The following is a 21048-nucleotide window of genomic DNA, read 5'->3' on the forward strand; positions in this document are numbered from 1 at the left end:
TTCTCAGAAGTCATTTAGGTAAACACTATATCGAAAATTGACATTACTTTAGGTAATTAACAGAACCATCAGTTGATTGCCATTAAAAAAAAATAGAAGCCCTATGTCAAGCATTCTGGACCAAGAAGAAAGTACGTAGACCCTGTAGTCTGGAGACATGTGTCCTGGTCTTCGTTCTAGCTTGGGGTAACCTCAATGAGTGCCAGGTCTCATGTCTCCAGAAATGGGATAAAATTATCTTTTCCAGCCCACTTTAGAGGATTGTTGGATGGTTGAGTGTAAACAGGTAAGGAAACATACAACGTGCACATGTTCTCTCTCCCCCCCCCTCTCCCCTCTCTCTCTCTCTCTCTCTCTCTCTCTCTCGTACTCTCTCGCCCTCTCTCCCCACCCCTCGCCTCTGCCTTCCCCCCGCCACCCACATACATATACTTTTTGATTACTGTCACTAGATAAGGTTGATCTCCTGAGGAAATGTAAAACCAAATTCACAGACTACTTTCCAGTGATTCATTACCAAATCTGTGTGAACAAAAACACTGTCCATGGTGTGGTGGCTTTGGAATTCTCCAGAGCTGCATCTGGACCCTAGCCTCATGTGTCAGAAGGGATAGAACTCTCGGTAGACCCGAGGAAAGGACACCTCCCCAAGACGCTGGGAGGGTCCAGGAAACAGATAAGGGAGGTCAAGGTGCTCAGACACTGGAGAATCACTGTGACCAGAGGCTGACAGGACAGGCAGAGCAAGAGCATTCCCGAGTCCAGGAGGTCAGGAGCCAGGTCAGGGGCCACTTGGCCTGAGGGGTGGGGAGACATGCCCAGCCTCACCCTCCTCCCACCTCTCCCCTCCTGCTGGGGCCTCCACTTGGCCAAGCCTAACAGGAACCCAGGAGTTGGAGTCTGCAGGGTCCACTTTGCCAGGCATAAGAGAAGCAGGGTATGGATCAGGGCTGGGAGACGACGAATGACCATGGACCTGTGGTTACTTACCCACATTTAAAATAGAACTAAATAGGCCAAGCGCGGTGGCTCATGCCTGTAATCCCAGCACTTTGGGAGGCAGAGGAGGGAGGATCGTTTGAGCTCAGGAGTTCAAGACCAGCCTGGACAACATTGTGAGACCTCGTCTCTACAAAAAATCAGAAAGATTAACCAGGCATGGTGGCACGTGCCTGTATTCTCAGCTACTCTGGAGACTGAGGAGGGAGGATCGCTTGCCCAGGATGTTGAGGCCACAGTGAGTCATGATCGTACCACTGCACTCCAGGCTGGATGACAGAGTGAGACCTCAACTCAAAAATAAATGAATACATACATACATACATACATACATAAAAAATAAATGAAATGGTGGCTTCTGGCTTCTGGGTGGGTTTAACCAGTGGGAGACACCCACAAAAGGCCGGGACAGGAAGTAGAGAAGCCAGGCCATTTCTCATCCTCTGCTTCCTCTGGGATCTCTGGCCACAGTGATGTCTCTCCTGCAGTTCCACTTCCTTGCTGGATGGTCCCAGCTCCTCCCGGGAAGCCTTCCCTGTGCCACTGGCCATTGCTGCCTATGGACTGTGGCAGTCTCACCTCCTCTTGTCCCTACAGCCCCAGAGGTGGTTTTTCACTGACTCTGATTGGCTCATGGACCCGTTGGGCTTCCTGTCACCTAAGCAGCCAGCTCCCTCTGTTAAATTCACTGTGTTTGACACACCTGGCATGTTTCCGTGTTCCTGGCTGGAACATTTAAAACATAGTGTCATAGTGTCCTGTTTTGCCCCAAACAGGCAGACTGTAGGCCCCCCAAAAGCTTGGTGTCCCTGACTGATTATCTAGGTTATATGTCTACAGCATTTTGCATAATAAAACCACCATGTTAAACCAGGATTTGAGCAGAAGCCAAGGAGGCTTTCAGAAAGTGGTTGGCCAAGTGATTGGGTTGTTATGAAGCCCAACGTCCTCTCAGAATGTTAGGATTCTCCTTACCAGTGTTCCTGAAATTTTTTTTTAAATGACTAGTTCTTTAGCTGTAATGCTGACGATGAGGTCTCACATTATTGATATAGTTTCTTCTGATGACAAGTTGAACAAATGCTGTATTTAGAGTAGATGTTGAAACCAACTTGACTCCAGATGATTCGTGGAGAGAGGTTAAGGTCTTGGTCAAAAAGGTTGGTCAGCCTCCTCAGCTGAATGAAGCGTTACATCTAGGTCTCGTTCATTTGCAAAACGTTAAGACATTTGCCCGAGCAGGAATGATTCTGGGTTTGTATACTGTGTGAAGATAGTCTTTGGAAACTTAGGTATCTAAGTTTTTTGAGGTTTTTTTTTTGAGTCGGAGTCTCACTCTGTCGCCCAGGCAGGAGGACAGTGGCACACTCACAGCCACCCCAGTGTTGACCTGCTGGGCTCTGGTGATCCTTCTGCCTCAGCCTTCCAAGTAGCCAGAACTACAGGCACGTGCTACCATGCCCAGCTAATTTTTGACTTATTGTAGAGATGAGGTCTCGCCAAGTTGCCCAGGCTGGTCTCGAACCCATGGGCTCAGGCAATCCACCCACCTCGGCCTCCCAAAGTGCTGGGACTACAGGCTGAGCCACTGAGCCCAGCCAGGTATCTAAATATTTAAAAACTTGTTTTGCAAATACAAGAAAGTGGTATATGTTTGCTTTTTTTTTTTTTTTTTTAGAGATGATCTTGACAGAAAACTTCAGGCTCTTGCTGTTTCGAAACTACTGAGAAACAGCTCTGATCGGGTGATATTTCTGGGATATATCACTTCAGAACCTGGTTCCCGAGATTATCTACAGCTCACTGAACATGGCAATGTGAAGGTAAGATCATCTTCATAGAATTTCTGATTTATTAAGCAAAATGCTTCTTTTTCTTTCATGTTTTAAAAAAGACCCAACTAGCCGGGCACAGTAGCTCACACCTGTAATCCTAGCACTTTGGGAGGCTGAGGCAAGAGGATTGCTTGAGCCCAGGAGTTTGAGACCAGCCTGAGAAACATAGTGAGACCTCATCTAAAAAAAAAGTAAAAACAAAAACAAAAACAGACCCAACATAACCCCAACAATCTAATATAGCATCAAAAATTCCCAGAAAACTACTGGCTGAAAACAATAGCAGTTATTTGTTTGCTCACAGATCTGCAACTTTGGAGAGGGCTCAATGAGCACAGCTCACCTCTGCTCCATGCAGAGTCAGTAAAGGGCTCAACTGAGGACTGGAGGGGCTACTTATAGATGGCTCACTGGCAGCGAGCTGGCACTCTGGGTTTGGGATGCTGGTTCCTCTCTGTGGGTAGTTGGGCTTCCTCCCTTGATGGCGGTGGGCTTCCCATGGTGGGAAAAGCCTGTATTGCTCTGTATGACTTAGCCTCATAAGTCACAGGATGTCACTTCTGCTGTCGTAACATGTCTGATCCCATTCAGCTGGAAGAAGCATAAGCCCCACCTCATGAAGGGAGGAGTGTCAGAGTCACATTGTAAGAGTTGTACATGGAAGGGAAAGTGAGAGCTGGTGTGGCTATGTTTAGAGAATGCAGTCGACCACATCATGAAAGTCAGTGGTGAAGCTGGGAGTAAGAGACAAAATGAAATGTTACAGAGAGAGGATGATGGATCAGCCAGACAGGCCATGCTGGTGACATTGAATTGGTCATCGCCTTTTCTGATCTGTGAGTTTCCTTAGATGCAGTCACCCTCAAGAACTGAAACTTAGATCCTCAGGAAGCTAGTGTACATGCCAGGATGCTGAATGAATTAATTTGTAATAGAAATAGGATTGCTGCATTGTACCCGAATCCTGAATCCGAGAGACCACCAAAGAGCCAGCTCCAATGCAAATCACACAAGGGTCTTTATTCAGACTCGAGTCTGGGCTCACGTTCATAACCGGTGCAGCGGTACAGGAACGAGAGCCCCAACCCAGCGCAGCAAGCAGCTTATATACACAGTTACAAGGGAGAGGAAAGAACTTTAAACTTGTTCACACATGATTGGGTAATTTTTTCTGATGGGTACGGGGGCGTTTGGGATTGGTTGGTTTGTATGGTCGTGGGTCGCGGCTGACCGCAGTTGACCATCAAAGGTCAGGCGGGCTGGGTGGAATCGGTTGGGACATCTGGAATGTGAGATTACTAGGGGAGTGGGGCAGGAAATGGGGCCAGAGGGTCTGCACAATGACTCCGTGGTTTTCTTTTGGTATGTGAACTTGTTTACCAAAAGTATACTACTGGGCTTGGGCGGGAAAGCAAGCATACATCTGAGTTTTAAAAACAAGTTTCAATATACATTCAGAATAAGCTTCAACCTACACTTAAAACAAGTTTTACCACACAATTATGAACTAGATAGCCTTTGAGCTCCTCATTTCCCCCTCTCAGAGGAACCTGAAAAAGGGACCCAATCATGGGTCTATACAAGTGTTTTGAGTGTGGGCGCCTACCGGCTGGTACTGCTATCTGAGCACCATAAGTTGTACGGTGCTGATCCGGTCCTTGACAAAGGCTACAAGTTTGCTAACAATGCAAGACCCAAAGGTGAGAAGGAGTAGCAAAATGATTAGAGGGCCAGCTAAGGTGGATACTAGAGTAGTTAGCCAGGGGGAGTGGTTAAACCAGGTTTCGAACCAACTTTGTTGTTGTTCTCATTCTTTTTTCCGTTTAGCCAATCCTTCCCTTACTTTGGCCATGGACTCCTTGACAACGCCTGAGTGGTCTGTGTAGAAACAACATTCCTCCCCCAGGGCGGCACATGTTTCACCCTGCTGTAGGAATAATAAGTCTAGCCCTCTACGGTTCTGTAGGACTACCTCGGATAGGGAGGTTAGGGATTCCTGGAGATGGGAGATGGAGGCTTCAATTCTTTCAATGTCTAGGTCTATGGCCACCCTTAGGCTATTATATTGGTGGCTCTATTATATTGTGGCTAGGGAGGCAATACCTGTCCCTGCTCCTGTTAGTCTGAGCCCAAAGAGGACCGCCAGGGAAATGGCAGTGATCGGTTCTCTTTTATTTCTCCGGTGGGCTTCTGTGCTGAACCACCGGAGTATGTCTTCATCAGAGTGGTAGAGAACTTTTGGAAGTAATTGGACTAGCACGCAGAATCCTTGTTGGGTCTGATTTAGGACCTGCCCGTGGAAGCAAGGGGTTAAGCCTGTAGAACAGGTCCACCAGCTACTTTCAGGGGGCAGGTGGTAATCTAGGCTAGATACAGGTAGCATAATGTTGCATAGGGACTGAAACTCTGGTGCGGGGCGGCCTATGCATAATCCTTGGCCTGTTACCGACTGGAGAGCGAGTCCCTGGGTTGCTGGCTGCCATCTACAAGAAGTGGAATCATGCTTGGTTGTATAGTTTCCCATTACTGCAATTCCTTTATAATAGGGGGGCTGGATGTTATAACATAACCAGCATGACTGAGTGAATTCTGGTTTGGTTGCGTTAAGAAACAGGTAGGCTTGATTTAGCAAGTGCCAGAGAGGATGTTGGTACAGTACCGGTGGGGGTGGGGTGGAGTCAGAGATAAGTATATTGGCCCCTATGGAGTTGGGGACAACTGTAGTGGCTTCAGAATCTGTATAAGCGGTAGCTAAGAGGGTAGATGTGGTGGTCTGGGGCCTGAGGTTTGGTATAACAACTGGTCTGTGTTTAGGTGCTAGAGCTGGATTTGGTCCCATGCTGAGTGTTTTTTGACTGGGGGTTCGAGAGGTTACTCTAATCATAAAGGAACTTCCGGGATCCGTATACCCTGTGCGCTGCAAGTTGTACAATCTGAGTCCCCACGTTTTTCCTATTTCCCAGCCTTGAGCTTTTCTGCCCTTTTCGGTAAAGCTTATAGTTATGGGGTTGCAGCGCTGCCCCTGGGTAGGATTACATCTTTGATGGATGTTGGGGGTACCTCCCCTCTGTACCTTTATCAAATCATTGGACTTAGCAGGGCTCCAATTTATGAACCCCGAAGAGATGCAGGACCAGCTGGGACAATAGTACTCAGTGACATCTCTACAGTTCTTATCTTTGTCATGACCCAGGCACACATAAAAGTACCAGTACCTTCCGTCAGTGCCTCCATGGGTTAATTTCCATTGTATGGCGGCAGTATGGTAGAACTGTGTTAAGTCCCTGGTCATGGTTGGGAACCATGTGTTGCGGGGGAGCCTGCCAGATGATGTCGTTAGTGGAGAGGTCTATAACCTGCCATGTTAGATTTTGGGGCTGGTGTGGGTTCAGGTTGGCTATGACACTACATAGAAAACACAATATATATAATATTAGCGTTATGGGGGTAAGTGAGAGCGGCGCAATCTTAGCTTTAGGGGATTGTCCTGTCCGGCATGCTTTTCCAGTCTGGTACGTAGTCTTCCAACACAGCGAAGGGGTCTGCTGGCCGGACGTGGGTGTAGTAGACCCACGGGATGATTCCATCCACTTTGAGCGTGGTGGGTGTGGTCAGGATTACGACATAGGGTCCTTTTCAACGTGGCTGGAGCATCTGGTGTTGATGTCTACGGTTGTACACCCAGTCACCCGGGCGGTAGCGGTGTGGTTCCGGGGGTGGCCCGGTTTCGTAGAGGGCCTTTAATGCAGGCCACACCCGCTCATGTGCTTTTTGCAGTGCTTGCAAGGAAAAAAGGAGTTGTTGGTCATCAAATTCAACAAGTACTTCAGGTTTTAAATTTGGAACAATAGGTGGGGGAATGCCAAACATGATTTCAAAGGGCATGAGGCCCATTTTATAGGGAGAATTGTGCACCCTATATAGGGCAAAGGGGAGGAGAGCCACACAGTCCCCGCCAGTCTCCAGGGCTAATTTAGTTAAGGTCTCTTTTAACGTTTTATTCATGCGTTCTACCTGTCCTGAACTTTGGGGCCTGTATGCACACTGTAACTTCCAATCTGCCCCAAGAACCTGAGCTATTCCCTGTGTTACCTTAGAAACAAAACCTGGTCCATTGTCTGACCCTATTCAGACGGGGAAACCATACCTTGGCATAATGTCCTCCAGGAGTTTCTTTACCACTATTGGTGCTGTTTCATGTTTTATAGGAAATGCTTCAGTCCAGCCTGAAAAAGTGTCTATAAACACCAGTAAATACTTGTAACCATATTTTCCTGGTTTTATCTCAGTGAAGTCTACCTCCCAGTACGCTCCTGGCCTGTTACCTCGGAGTCTGGTTCCCGGGTTGGATTTGTGTGAAGAGGCATTTGTTACTTGACAAGCGTAGCACTTGGCCACGATCTGTTCAATTTTAGATTGCGAGTCTTTGATGATTATTTTAGCATGCCGTATCAAGTCTCCCAATTTTTTTGTTCCCATATGAGTACTTCTGTGTATTTTTATGAGGAGCTGTTGTCCTAATTTTTCTGGTAAGATTACACTGCAGTTCGCTGCCCTCTACCAGCCGTGCAAGTATTGTACCATAGGCTGGCGTTTGATCCAATTTAAGTCTTCTTCTGTGTATTTGGGGTCATCTGGCAACTCTGGTGCCCCTGAATCTGGTGGTGTAGTTACTAGGACATGATTTACAGACATGGCTGCCTCCTTTGCTTTTAGGTCAGCCAAGCGGTTTCCCCTGGCTACCGGCGTGTCCACTGTCTGGTGTCCTGGACAATGGATGATGGCTAATGCCTTAGGTAGCCAGAGGGCTTGTAGCAGCTCGAGGATTTCAGCTTTGTTTTTGATAGTTTTTCCTTCTGCCGTTAGGAGCCCCCTTTCTCTGTAAATGGCTCCATGTACATGAGCCGTGGCAAACGCATACCTGCTGTCCGTATAAATGTTTACCTGTTTGCCAGCTCCCATAGTCAGTGCTTTGGTTAGCGCCGCGATTAACTCAGCCTGTTGGGCAGAGGTTCCGGCCACTAATGGTTCTACCCAGACAGTTTCAGTCTCCGTGGTTATGGCTGCCCCGCATACTTTGTTCCATTCCGGATGAAGCTACTGCCACCTGTGTACCAGGTGTTATCCGCTTCAGGCAAGGGCTGATCCTGGAGGTCGTCTCTCACCCCAGGTACCTGGGCCAGGATTTCCTGACAGTCATGGAGGGGGGGCCTCCCATTCCGGGTTGGGGAGCAGCGTGGCTGGATTCAAGGAGGTGGGGGTCTGGAACAGAATTCTAGCAGGATCTAGGAGCAAGCCCTGGTAGTGAGTCAAGCGGGCATTACTTATCCATCGATCTGGTGGCTGTCTGAGCACCCCCTCTACGGCATGGGGTGTACTGACACACAGTTCTTGACCCATGGCTATTTTGTCAGCATCCTTGACCATAGTGGCGACTGCCGCAATGATTTTCAAACACGGGGGCCATCCAGCTGCTACAGGATCTAATGTCTTTGAGAGGTATGCTATGGGCTTTCTCCAGGGGCCTAGCTGTTGTAGCAGGACCCCCTTTGCGACCCCTTTCAGTTCATCCACATATAGATGAAACGGTTTGTGAAATCAGGTAACCCAAGGGCCGGGGCCAAGAGTAACGCTTGTTTGAGGTTATTAAAAGATTGGTTCATGGCCTCCATCCAAACAAAGTCTTACTTTTTTTTAGTGGCTTCATATAGCAGTCTAGCCAACTCAGGGAACCCAAGAATCCACGAGTGGCAGAACCCCGCTGAACCCAGGAATTCGCATACCTGGCGGACATTTTGTGGAGGTGGAATTCTTAGAACAGTTTCCTTTCTAGTGTCCGTTAGCCATCTCTGCCCATCTTTTATTTTGTATCCCAGATAGCTCACCTCTGTTCTGCAGATTTGTGCCTTTTTTGCCGAGACATGGTACCCCAGGGTGCCCGGAGTTTGTAACAAGTCCTGAAGGCTTTTCTCTCCTAACCTCTCTACCCTCTACAACTTTCTTTTAATATCTGGGGCAGCTTGATTGACAAAAGCTATTATAATGGCTGCCCTAGTCTCCGGTGCTTCTGGATTCATAGAAGTGTACCGCCTGAAGGCCTCCATAATTCTCTCCAGAAAAGCGGCCGGACTCTCATCCTTATCTTGTCTAACATCATATACTCTGGCCAAATTAGTGGGCTTGCATGCTGCAGCCCTGAGACCCGCCATTAGAATCTGGCGATAGACCCGGAGCCTCTCCTTACCTTCTGCCGTATTAAAGTCCCACGCAGGGCGGGACAGGGGAAAGGCTGCATTGATGAAATCCGGATTCTGGGTCAGTTGTCTATCCTCCCCCAGAACCAATTTCTGGGCTTCCGTCTGAATGCGTTCTCTTTCCTCCATGGTGAAGAGAACCTTTAAAAGCATTTGGCAATCATCCCAGGTGGGCTGGTGGGTAAAGAGAATGCTTTCTAACAAGTCAGTTAAATCTTTGGGATTATCAGAAACTTTGGCTGTTTGGTTTTCCAGTTGTGCAAATCAGAGGTGGAGAACGGCCAATAGTGCAGGGGCTGTTCTCCAGTTTCATCCGGAGGCCCCACTGCATGGAGGGGGAGTACAGTGAAGTCAGCGGGTCCCATATTTGGGCCTGGGGCTGCCCGATTGGTGCATCCCCGTGTTCTCGCCACCAGTCTGCACGGGGGTTTCTCCGCCTGTGGAACAGGGGCCTGGCCCCCAACGGCACTCTCTCTAGGCACCAGGGGAGCCGAAGGGATATCATGATAGGGAGGAAGGAAAAGTAAATCCTCAGGCTCTGTGTCCTGCAGGACCGGGTAAAGAGGGGTTTCAGTCGACCCTTGGGTTTCCGTAGGCCTGCTGGGCTTTGTCTCCTGCGAGGCCAGGACTCTGAGCATCGGCCCTGTTTGAGGTGGAATAAAAGATTTGGCCCATGGGGGGTTTATTGATTACATCCTGCCATACGAGGATGTAAGGCACCTGATCCGGGTGGCTGTGACATCCATCCTGGAAGATAACATGCTTAACCTGCAAAACAAGACTTAGTGAGAAAGTGCCCTCTGGCGGCCATGCTACATTGAAGGACGGCCATTCAGATGTGCAGAGGGTTTGAAACTTTTTCCTGTGGATGGTTAACACTCAGATTATGAGCCCTTTCTTTTATGTCTGAAAAGTGGTCAGTCATCAGGGTTAGAGGGGTGGTCAGCGTCTGTCCCATGTTTTCCATCCACAATAGCACAACCACAAACACAACAGACAAAATGAAACTACCAACATAAAAGTGTGGTTTTCTGCAGCCGTGAAGACAAAAGTAAAACTGAGCTGAGAGTAAGTCCGTGCCCCTTGGCAACTGACTTTCCTCACAGATGAGGACTTCATCCTCCAGATGGGGCCACGGGACGTCTCCCACGACCTCTGGTTGACGGCCGCCAGTGCGTCCGCTTAAGCCAATGCTGACCCAGATACAGAGTGGAATTCCTACGGATAATACAGATGCACGCTGATAGAGGAACGAGTGCACTCACCTGTCGGCACTGGGACCCTCCGGGCTGGGGGTGTCTCGGGGGGGTCTCTGGGATCCCGGACGCACCCCCAAATGTTGTACCTGAATCCTGAATCTGAGAGACCACCAAAGAGCCAGCTCCGATGCAAATCACACGAGGGTCTTTATTCAGCTCGAGTCTGGGCTCACGTCCATAACCGGCGCAGCGGTACAGGAACGAGAGCCCCGACCCAGGGCAGCAAGCAGCTTATATACACAGTTACAAGGGAGGGGAAATAACTGGAAACTTGTTCGCACATGATTGGGTAATTTCTCCTATTGGGTACGGGGGTGTTTGGGATTGGTTGGTTTGATCATGGGTCGCGGCTGACCATGGCTGACCATCAACGGTCAAGCGGGCTGGGTGGAACTGCTTGGGACATCTGGAATGTGAGATTACTAGGGGAGTGGGGCAGGAAATGGGGCCAGAGGGTCTGCACCGTGACTTCGCGGTTTTCTTTTGGTATGTGAACTTGTTTACCAAAAGTATACCACTGGGCTTGGGCGGGAAAGCAAGCATACATCTGAGTTTTAAAAACAAGTTTCAATATACATTCAAAATAAGCTTCAACCTACACTTAAAACAAGTTTTATCACACAATTATGAACTAGATGGCCTTTGAGCTCCTCAGTGCCTATGGTTTCCCCCTCCCCTGACTCTCCTTCAGTGGTGGGATGTGGTCTGTGCCCAGCCTCTGACTTGGTCAGCAACCATCAGTGCCAGCAGGCAGGCCTGGTAACCTGGTTCTGACAGCAGGTCATTCCTGCTGGCCTCAGGATACAGTGAGGTAGTTGCATCCTTTCAAGGTCATTGAATGCACTTTTTTTTTTTTTTTTACTTTTAATTTTAAAGATGTGGAGTCCAATTCAGGGTTAGGTATACAAGTGAACATTATGCAGGTACCCTTGTTGAATGCACATTTTCAAGTCATCCTCTCTCCTGCATGTTTTCCAAGCTAGTGATAACCAGCTTTGTTACAGTGGGCTCAGCAGTGAGTTGGGTGTGGCACGAGCCCCTGTGTTTTGCCATCCTGCATCTATGCAGCCTTCTGCTGGAAGCAGCAGGGCACCTGTTACCCTCTGGGGAAGTACCCCTCCCCCACACCTAGCCCCTGAAGTTGGGGTTGAATTCAACTCAGCCACAGATGGGCACGTGACTCCCAAGCTTCACACTTCTAACTGGGGAGGGAAAAAAGCCCCAGGCAGAGCAGGGAAGTGAAATGAGATGTTGAAGGGTGGCTGGGCTGGAAGGTTCCCCCAGGGCCTAACAAACAGAAAAGATGAGGAAGTCTTGAGCCGCTGGGACCTGACAATGAATGGTTTTTGCATAAGCCACTTTGGGTTGGACTTTCTTTCCCTTGTAGCTTACTGAAAGAGTTATTATTATTATATAAATTGCAGTTCAGAAAGGATCCCTGTCCACAACTCTGTGAACAGAGTGAGGGCTGACACGGGCCACAGCAACCCCTGATGTGACTGACATTCCAGGGCTCCAGGAGCAGGAAACTGGGCTGGGAGAGCTGGAGTTGCATGGGAAACGAGAAAACTTGCTCGACTGTTTGCTAGGGAAAACAGTTGCTGATACTTGTTGTGTATTCTCTTTATCTCACTATGTGGCACAGTGTCATAGCACTACGAAACTGGGAAAGAACGCCCTCTGGAATGAATTCTGGAGAATCATGGAAAATGTGTCAGGAGCTTGGCCTGCCTCAGAGGAGGGTTGGAAGGGTGGGACACAGGGGTCAACTCCCCAGATAACCTGAGGCTCCTCCTGGATCACAGCTGTCCTGGGCACGGCCTGTGTTACCCTGCTGTCCTGGCTTAGCTCTCTCTGTGACCCCCACCCCCTCCTATCTTTTATACTATTTGCTGAAATCCTGCCCATACTCCAAGGCCCTTCTTGAATGCTACTTCCTCCTGTCATCCTTGCTTGCTTGTCCCTGGCACATGAGCTCACTCATTTGCCACCGGAGATTTGTGGTGGTCGAGGGAGCACTGCCTGGTGAGCAGAGCACAGGCTTCCCTTGAGGCTGAAGCCTGGCTTTGCTGCCTTCCATTATATGACTGTGGCATGTCATTTGGCCTATTTTTTTTTTTGAGTTGGAGTCTCACTCTTTGTTGCCCAGGCTGGAGAGCAGTGGCACGCTCATAGGCACCACGGCCTCGACCTCTTGGGCTTAGGCGATCCTTCCGCCTCAGTCTTCTAAGCAGCTGGAACTACAGATGCACGCCACCATGCCTGGCTGGTTTTTGTGATTTATTGTAGAGACGAGGTCTTACCAAGTTGTCCAGGCTGGTCTTGAACCACCGGGCCCAAGCAATCTTCTCACCTTGGCCTCCCAAAGTGCTGGGATTATAGACTGAGCCACTGCACCCGGCCTGGCCTCTTTAAAAAAAAAAAAATTTATTATAGAGATATGGGGTACAAGTGAAGGTTAACGGAACAAGTAGGCTGCATGCAAGTGAAGTTTGAGCCTCCAACTGGAGTATTTAGGACTGGGTACCCTTTGTGTTGTTACACCCCCCTCCGCCCCACCCCTGTCAGTGACCAGTGACTACCTGAAGGGCACAGAGAACAGTCAGAAGGGCGTCCCCAAGATGGCGCTGCCACCCAAGACAACAAAGGCCCTAAGCTCCAGCTTCTCCCCATACAGTTTCCCGCACGCGCGAAGTTTAAACCTGTGCGTGAGTAACTTCTCCCTATAGGAATACTACCTCATAGTCTCCTCCAATAAAGCCCAAACACGGCACTGGCCACCCCATGCCAAGCCCATAAATACAGCCCTCTCCCTGCATAGCTCTCTCTCTCGCGCGCGCTCTCTCTCTCTCTCTCTCTCTCTCTCGCTCTCTCTCTCTCCCTCCCCATCTCTCTCTCTCTCTCCCTCCCTATCCCCTGCGGTTACAGACCCCTCTCCTTTCCCCTGTAGCCACTGCTTTAATAAATCTCTTGGTCTTTAATGGGTGTGGAGTTGTCACTGGCGCCTAAGTTCTTTCACTGCCACTCCCTTCCTTGTGCTAATGTGAGTAGTGTTCAGGGCCTACTTATTAGTGAGACCATGCAGTATTCAGTTTTTTATTTCTGTGATAGATCATTAAGTATGATGGTCTCCAACTCCATCCAGTTTGCTGCGAAGTTCATGATTCTGTTCTCCTTTATGGCTGTGAAGTATTCCACTGCGTACCACATTTTCTTTATCCAGTACTTGGCCTCTTTGAATTTGATTGTCCTCATCTGTAAAATGGGAATGACACTCTCTACCTTGGCATTGGAGGGTTGGGAGAGAGGCAGGGGCCAGGCAGAGTGGCCCACATCAACTGCTCAGACTCCTCTGTCTAGCATGGAAGGTTCCCTTGGGCTCCTCCTCTGCCCCAGGTGTTCCACAGGACCAGGAGGACAGAGTGGAGGCAGGCCTGGGTGAGAAGAGTGTGCCTGTGCACTGAGATATGCACCTCCTGCGGTCAGTCATTGCCATCTGCCCCTCTTCCTCCCACCCACCCCCAATCGAGAGTGTACATTTTGGGAGGGGAAGGATGGCCCTAACTCACCCTGTGAGCTGAACAGGTGAATACCCAACCTGGGAGGTGGCTGCAGGTGACCCTGTAATTGAATTGAGATGGTGGAGTAGGTCTTATTTTTCTTTTTTTGAGTTGGAGTCTCACTCTGTCGCCCAGAAAGGAGCGTAGTGGCCGCTCTCGGCCACTGCAGCCTCCACCTGCTGGGCTCCGGCAATCCTTCCGCCTCAGCCTTCCAAGTAGCTGGAACTACGGGCACGCACTACCACGCTTGGCAAAGTTTTTGATTTATTGTAGAGATGAGTTCTTGCCAAGTTGCCCAGGCGGGTCTCGAACCCACGGGCTCAGACAATTCACTCACCTCAGCCTTCCAAAGAGTGGGATTACAAGCTGAGCCACCGAGCCTGACTAATAAATTGTTTTGAATTAAGCTGAGATTCAGACAAATGGAGAGGAGGAGAAAAAGAATGTTTTGTGGGGTTTCCCCCAGGCAAAGCCCACAGTCTCAACCTACCACCTCTTAGCCGGGCCTGTCATTCATTCAGCTTTACAGGAAGGTCTTTTTTTTTTTTTTTTTTTTTTGAGTTGGAGTCTCACTCTGTCGCCCAGACTGGAGTGCAGTGGCTGCACCCGGCCAACGCAGCCTCGACCTGCTGGGCTCCGGCGATCCTTCCACTTCAGCCTTCCAAGTAGAGGAAGGTTTTTATAGGATCCCTACTCTGGAGGAAGCACCTGGGGCACCGAGTGAGTTAGACACAGAATATGCTCTCAGGGGGCAGAAACAGTGAGCACCCAATAGACATCCAGACAGGGACTCAATTACAGGGACGAGCTGGAACCCAGAGGCCACCCCATAGCTAACACCCTGGGAGGGCTGTTTCTGGTCCTCCATTGCCGCATCTGATTCTTCCTTTTCTCACCAGAGTGGACACCCAAGCTACAAACCAACTGGATTGATCTTCCTTCTCCTAAACTCTCAGCAATGTGCCAGGATAAAGGGTGGGAACTGGGAAGGAAAGAGACATGAAGGTTTCTGTGATTCAAAAGCTGCAAACTTCCGTCTGATCCCAGCCGAAGGGGTCAGCGGGCCAGACCCAGAGAGAAGGGAGGGTAAGGGTTCCCCACATGCTACCCTCATCAGATAATAGCCCAGTGTTCCCATCAGAGTGCCAGAGAATGAGGGGCTTTTGAGAACCCAGAGCTGAGAGAAATCTCCTGGTTGAATTTACACTGGGAGGGACAAACTTCTCAGAGGCTCACAGGACCCTTACCCAGGACCACCTCACAAGAATTCCCCAAGCTTAGCTTCCTCTGCTTTTTACTTAGTTCAAGGCATCAACATTCATTGTGTTTCAGTCAGATGAACTGAAGAGTAAGTACCATTCCAAGTTAAACTAATGAATAACCCTGAGGCAAATGACGACAGAGGCTGAACATTTTGATCAAATCTTGTGAGTTTCCAAAGATCTCTTTATCCCAAGGATATGCGTTTGGCCAGTAAAATACTGAATAAAATCCATCATGTTTCCAGAGCCAAGTCTAATTCTGCTGGGGTGGGGTGGGAAGGACAGAATCGACCATATAAGGATATTTTGAATAGTGACCGTTCTGGAAATGTGTTCTGAAATCCTTAGATGAGAAGGGACAAAGGGACAAACTGACCACAGCTGGTCACTGGGGCATGTGCTCCATTCTGACCCAGTCCCTAATTTGGGAAGCGAGAAGGTTCAAAGCCCTAGGGAGACAGTGAGTCCTGGGAGGAAGAGCACTCAGCCAGCTGGAGGCAGAAGCAGCGGTTCTGTTGGAAGGGGCCTTGGAGGAGGGAAGCGGGGTGGGTAAGAGGAAAGGAAGTAGCCACCTTCCAAGGTCTGTCCTAGCCCCTCCCTAGGGAGTGCTGTGCCCCCTACCTGCCAGGTCCTGTAGCTATGGACGTCCTCCCTGCAGAGCTCTGGCCTCTGTGAGAGTACAGCCACACTGTGCCCTGCTGTGACCCCGTCAGATCTTCCTGCTAGATGCTGACACACAGCGGCGCATGCTCCTGAATGAATAAACACGTCAACTCTCTATTGTCAAGATGCGAAAACCCCCTACGAAAACCCCCTGCTCTGAAGGAGATCAGCACCAGGCATTGGGCTGAGGGTTCCACAGGCAACCCCTCAGCCAAGCCTCCTGTTTATTTTCTTTCTGCCGACAACATTCCAGACCATTAAAAATGTCTTTGAAATGTGATCTTTTGCTGGGCTCGGTGGCTCAGCCTGTAATCTTGCACCTTTGGGAGGCTGAGATGAGTGGATTGCTTGAGCCCACGGGTTCGAGACCCGCCTGGGCAGCAGGACCTCATCTCTACAATAAATCAAAAAATCAGCCGGGCGTGGTAGCGCATGCCTGCAATTCTGGCTACTCGGAAGGCTGAGGCGGAAGGATCGCCGGAGCCCAGCAGGTCGAGGCTGCGGTGGCCGGGAACGGCCACTGCACTCCAGTCTGGGCGAAGGAGTGAGACTTCAACTCAAAAAAAAAAAAAAAAAAAGAAATGTGATCTTTTAATTACAGGAGGAATACTAACCCTGGGAAGGGGCCTTTCCCCCAGATGCTCTGGAAACTCCTTCCTAGAAGAAATACAGCCCCAACAGAAGCCGAGGAAGGGGCACTCAGGGTCCCTATAGGAAAGAGCCCCTATGGGCCCTTGGGGCAGAGACCCTTCTCCTTCCTGCTGGGCCTGACTTGGGACATGCTCACCGCATCTCCAGTACCCAGTTCTCCCCAGAAGGTCCCTTGGCCATAACCCAAAGCTTAGGAACTAAGGGTCTGCAGACACATTCTCCATCCCTCTATCAAAGTATCCCCTTTCCTTGCATTCAGCAAAATGGCATTGTCTTCCTGGACCTCCAGGGCCAGCTCCAGGGTCAGCAATGGCTTTCCCAGGTGGCTCAGGCTGGCTGCACACAGCCCCTCGCAGAGAAGGGGGCTTCCTGGAAACACCCAGGGCAGCTAGGCAGAGGTGAGCTGTGACCCTGGCTAATCAAAGAACTCCCTATGGCCTTGGATGGCCAGCCTGCTAAACCCTTGAGAACTCCACCTTCTGCCATTTTTCTACTGAACTGAGTGCTCACCCTGCCCTGGAAGCATGGGAGTTTATTTAATACCCAAGAATGCTAACTGAGATCATAGTGACTCTGAAGTTCACCCTGGCGGTGCTGCAGTCTGAAAAGGTGTTTCATGACACAACTGCTGGGGCGCCAGCCTGCAGGGGGCTTCTCCCAGGGAACATACCACACCATAATCTACCTTGGGCAGGCGAGTCCCTGGGAAACTTAGTTAATGGTGTCTAATAACTTTAAGAGCCACGAGAAGCTCAGGTGGACCCATGTGGACAGATATTGTTCAGACATTTTCTCAAATAAGTGTGCAGAACCACTCCTAGTCTTGCTTTTCCAGTGTTAGTTACCTGCTGAACTAGGTGGGGCAGGTATAGATGCAGGACGCTGGGCACTTGGAGAGGTGTAGGAGGCACTTTGGGCTTCAATTATTTTCTCCTACTTGATAGTCCCAGACACCTTGGGAACAGTGATGTGCACCCTGCCTGGGCCCTCGAGATGCCTTCAGTGTGACTGTCTTAAGGTCATTGTATCTTCTCGTGGCTCTGTCAGGATGTTCTGTTAAACTTCAAGTATTTCTGTTCTCAATCACTGTATCCTTACTAAACCTCTGTGGTCTCTTCTCAAGCAACTTTTTGGTAAAAAACACTTTCCTGACTACCCCTTAAGTACTGTCTAGCTTTTGTGTTAGCACTGATTCGGTTGGTAATTCTTGACTCTCCGAGGCTGCCCAGCAGAGTTTCAAGACCAAGTGGGATCCACGGACAGGCAGGAAGGTTGATGGGCTCTCCACCTGCTGACCTGGTGAAGGGACAACAGGGCATCGACACTGTTCCCTGTCTCTCCTCTTCAACCATTCGTGATCCATGTTGCTTCTCACTCAATTAAACCATAGGGAGTGTCTGTGACTGTTCGTTTTTAGAGAAAGTCTAACTTGATTTTTGATCCAATTGTATTCTTGGAAACACTCTTCTGGCTGTCCCATTTTGATGCCATGCTTTCATTTGGGGGAATATTTCCAAAGTTATATGGATTTACCAGCTGCCAGGACTGGAGTGCTTTCCGTGGGGACAGAGGGTGGCTCCCCAGCTAAGGTTTAACAGGGAGGGCTCCACTTCGTTCCTAACCTTTATACCTTGGCATCCTGTAAGATAGGCTTCCTGGTCTTCTTATTGCAACATAACCCAAACCGCAGAGGTTATGAACTTCTCTGTGTTTCTTCTTTCATGAACCACCAGGCGGTACAGCAAGCCCTGCCCACTTCCTGCTCACGTGCACGGTCTGCAACGACCATTTACTTCAGGATGTGAAGTCAAAAGCAGAGCCCAAACAATAGTGAAGTCGAACGCTCCATCTAGTCCTGCTCACCTACTCAGAACTACCCTATCTTCGAAACGAACTGCCAGTGCTTATGTAACAGGTACCAGCCGACTCCACAAACTCAGGCCTTTGAAATTAAATATGGCTCAACTCTGCATTTATGTACAACAGTGTCTGTTATCTGTTGTACTTATTTCCCAAGAGAGCTGTTTCCAGGTTCCCAGGAGAGCTCTTAAGAAAAACCTTTTCTGATAGAACTAGGGGGTTGGAGTTGGATTTCTATAAAGTCAGATAGCCCTGAAGGGGGACTTTTTTTTTTTTTTAAATGGAAAGTATCCTGAAAGGACAGCTAGCAAAACTCAATCTGCTGATGGTGCGAGCACCACGGCACAGCCCTGGTTTGGCACCGAGGGAGACATCGGGGTTACATATGACAAGACTTGTTCTCAGAGTGCTTGCCGATGTGTCAACAGCCACATGAAGAAACCGCTATCACTGGTTATATGATTAGGGGTGGGGCAGACACTTCCCACCACAGAGACAACTGTTTGTGACTCTGGTGGGATTCCAGGTGCTCTTGTCTTAGTCCTTTGTACATCACACACTGTGGGCTGAGTTATACACTCTTGGTCTCTCTTCACAGCTCAGCCACTCCTCCTCGTGTCATCGGGGCAAGTCGTTGGAACGATCTTTCCATTTCTTCACCTGCAAACTGGGGATAAATGGATGCACCTCATGGGGTGTTGGAAGGATGAACAGAGCTCTTGTATGCCAAATGCTGGTACCTAGTGGAGTTTTAACAAGTGTCAGGTAATTTTGTGCATCTCTGTATCCCCAGTTCCTGGCTGGCCTGCGATGAATGGGCCAGTGGGTGCACAGGGGCAAGTGCTGGCCCAACTCCTCACATTTCCTTACTTTTCTTTCCCCTCCATTACAACCTTTCTCAATAGTCATGCCAGGATATACAACCCCAATCCCACCCCTGAACGTTTCTGTGGCTAAGAACCCAGTTTCCCAGGGGAGTCCTGCACTTAGCCAGCTCTCAGTCACCTCCCTCCCAAGAAGAGGTCACAGCATGCTGCAGGGACAGTGCCATCGGGCAGGAGACTTGGGCAGACTCTGACGTGAGAGTCCTGCAGCTCCCTGAGTAGGTTCATGTCACCATAGCAACCAGCTCACCCCCTCCAGGGTGGTGTCTTTTCTTCCTCTGTTCTTTTCCTTCTTTCTTACCCTTTTTTCTTCACCATGTGCTTGTTATAGGCATCCAACCAATCTTTATATACCATCACAAGGACACAAAGGCCTTTGAGGTGAGGAAATAGTGCCTGTCTTCAGTTTGGAGTGAGAGGCCAGCACGAATGTCACACAGACATGTGGTGATACTGGTAAGAGGGGGGACATGCAACCCAAGTCTTTGTTAGCCTACATGTGTTCCTCCCCTGGTCGTGCCAGGCCTCGCCTGCACTGGGCAGCCCTCAGAAGGTGGTGGCAGTCCCAGCAGGACGGCTCTGTCAGTGCTCCGCCTTCTCGAGAGGAGCCTCAGGATAAAGGTGGTGTCGATCCTGTCATGCCTGGGGCGATTCCCAGGGAATCAAGCGTCCTCTTTTTCTTTTTTCTTTTTTAACTCTTCCTGTTTAGAAACTTGAAACGGAAAAAAGGGACCAGATATTGTTTTATTCTCTCTGAACTCCTGCAGGTACAAAACAAACGGAAAGGGCTCCAGCCCTTTTGCTTTCAGTTTTATCTGCTCACAGCGATAACGTTCTGGAAGGGGTCATGAGCGGTTCACCCTCGACTCGTGCCAATAGCAGGACGGCAACTCAGACCTCTGCCTTGGAAGTGTAAAACCTGCCTGGAGGTGTCTGCCAACTTCCAGCTGCTTAAAAAAAAATCGTCAGTTCTTTGTGGCTTTGCTTTATCCTCTCTGTTTGTGGTTTATACATTGTTCTCTTCTTGAAAGAAAGGTAAACAGAAATATCCCCTGCTGCAGCTGGCTGGTGCAGAGCCAGCAGGGGGAGCTCGGGATGTCGTCAATGATTAATTCAGGTATTTAGAGTTTCTAATGTTTGGCATATGGATGACGGAAACAAACATTCAAAAATGACCCAGATCTTACAGGGAGTGACCTTGTCGTAAAACACCCCTGAACCTATAGCCAGACAAAGCAAGTTCATTCCAACACCGACATGAGTGGCGACGTGGCCTTCGGGAACCATAAGTTCAATAGCGGAACCTGGTCTCCACCCAGCTCCCACCCTTTCCTGATCTGAGGTGGACACTTGCTTCTGGTAACTCAGACCCACCCTCAGTGGACTCAGACCTTCAGGTGTGGTCTTAGAGGTTCTTGTGGGGAATTTGGTGAGTACTTCCTGCAAAATATCTTAAAAGGCAGGGCAGCGGAGGGGCCAGGATGTGTATGTGCAAAGAGCACGCTCAAGTAACCTAAAGGACTTCCTGTTTGACTGGCTCTTTGCATTTTACAATAACACGTGGCCAAGCACTACACATATATTTAGGGGGAGTATTTTTCAATTATGAGATATCTCCAAACATTAGGAAATATATTTTTTCCCATTTAGAGATGTCAAAGAACTCATCTAGCTATAAAGTAGTCAGTCCAGTGCCACTGGGATCAGTCCCAGGGTGATGATTTTCCAGCCGAAAGTATGTATCAAGGAACTGGGAAACAGTCTGCTCACTGGCTTTTCCAGGCACCTGGGTAGACTATAGTCACGTGAATCCTTGTTGCA

At 49.3% G+C, this 21048-nt stretch overlaps 1 protein-coding gene across 1 annotated transcript in view; it reads left to right on the forward strand.

Moving 5' to 3' along the window:
- The window catches only part of LOC103275076 (PGAP2-interacting protein-like), a 56429-nt gene extending 36286 nt beyond the window's left edge, over positions 1 to 20143 (forward strand). Inside the window, exons 12-17 of the mRNA XM_021706152.1 lie at positions 2678 to 2822; positions 4381 to 4534; positions 10195 to 10260; positions 12916 to 13055; positions 14807 to 14993; positions 19995 to 20143. Coding sequence (XP_021561827.1) covers positions 2678 to 2822; positions 4381 to 4534; positions 10195 to 10260; positions 12916 to 13055; positions 14807 to 14993; positions 19995 to 20143 — 841 coding nt within the window. The remainder of the gene's footprint in view (positions 1 to 2677; positions 2823 to 4380; positions 4535 to 10194; positions 10261 to 12915; positions 13056 to 14806; positions 14994 to 19994) is intronic.
- Positions 20144 to 21048: the final 905 nt, after the last annotated feature.

This window comes from Carlito syrichta, unplaced genomic scaffold (genome assembly GCF_000164805.1).
Source record: "Carlito syrichta isolate Samal-C Ts95f unplaced genomic scaffold, Tarsius_syrichta-2.0.1 Scaffold315294, whole genome shotgun sequence".
Lineage (NCBI taxonomy): Eukaryota > Metazoa > Chordata > Mammalia > Primates > Tarsiidae > Carlito > Carlito syrichta.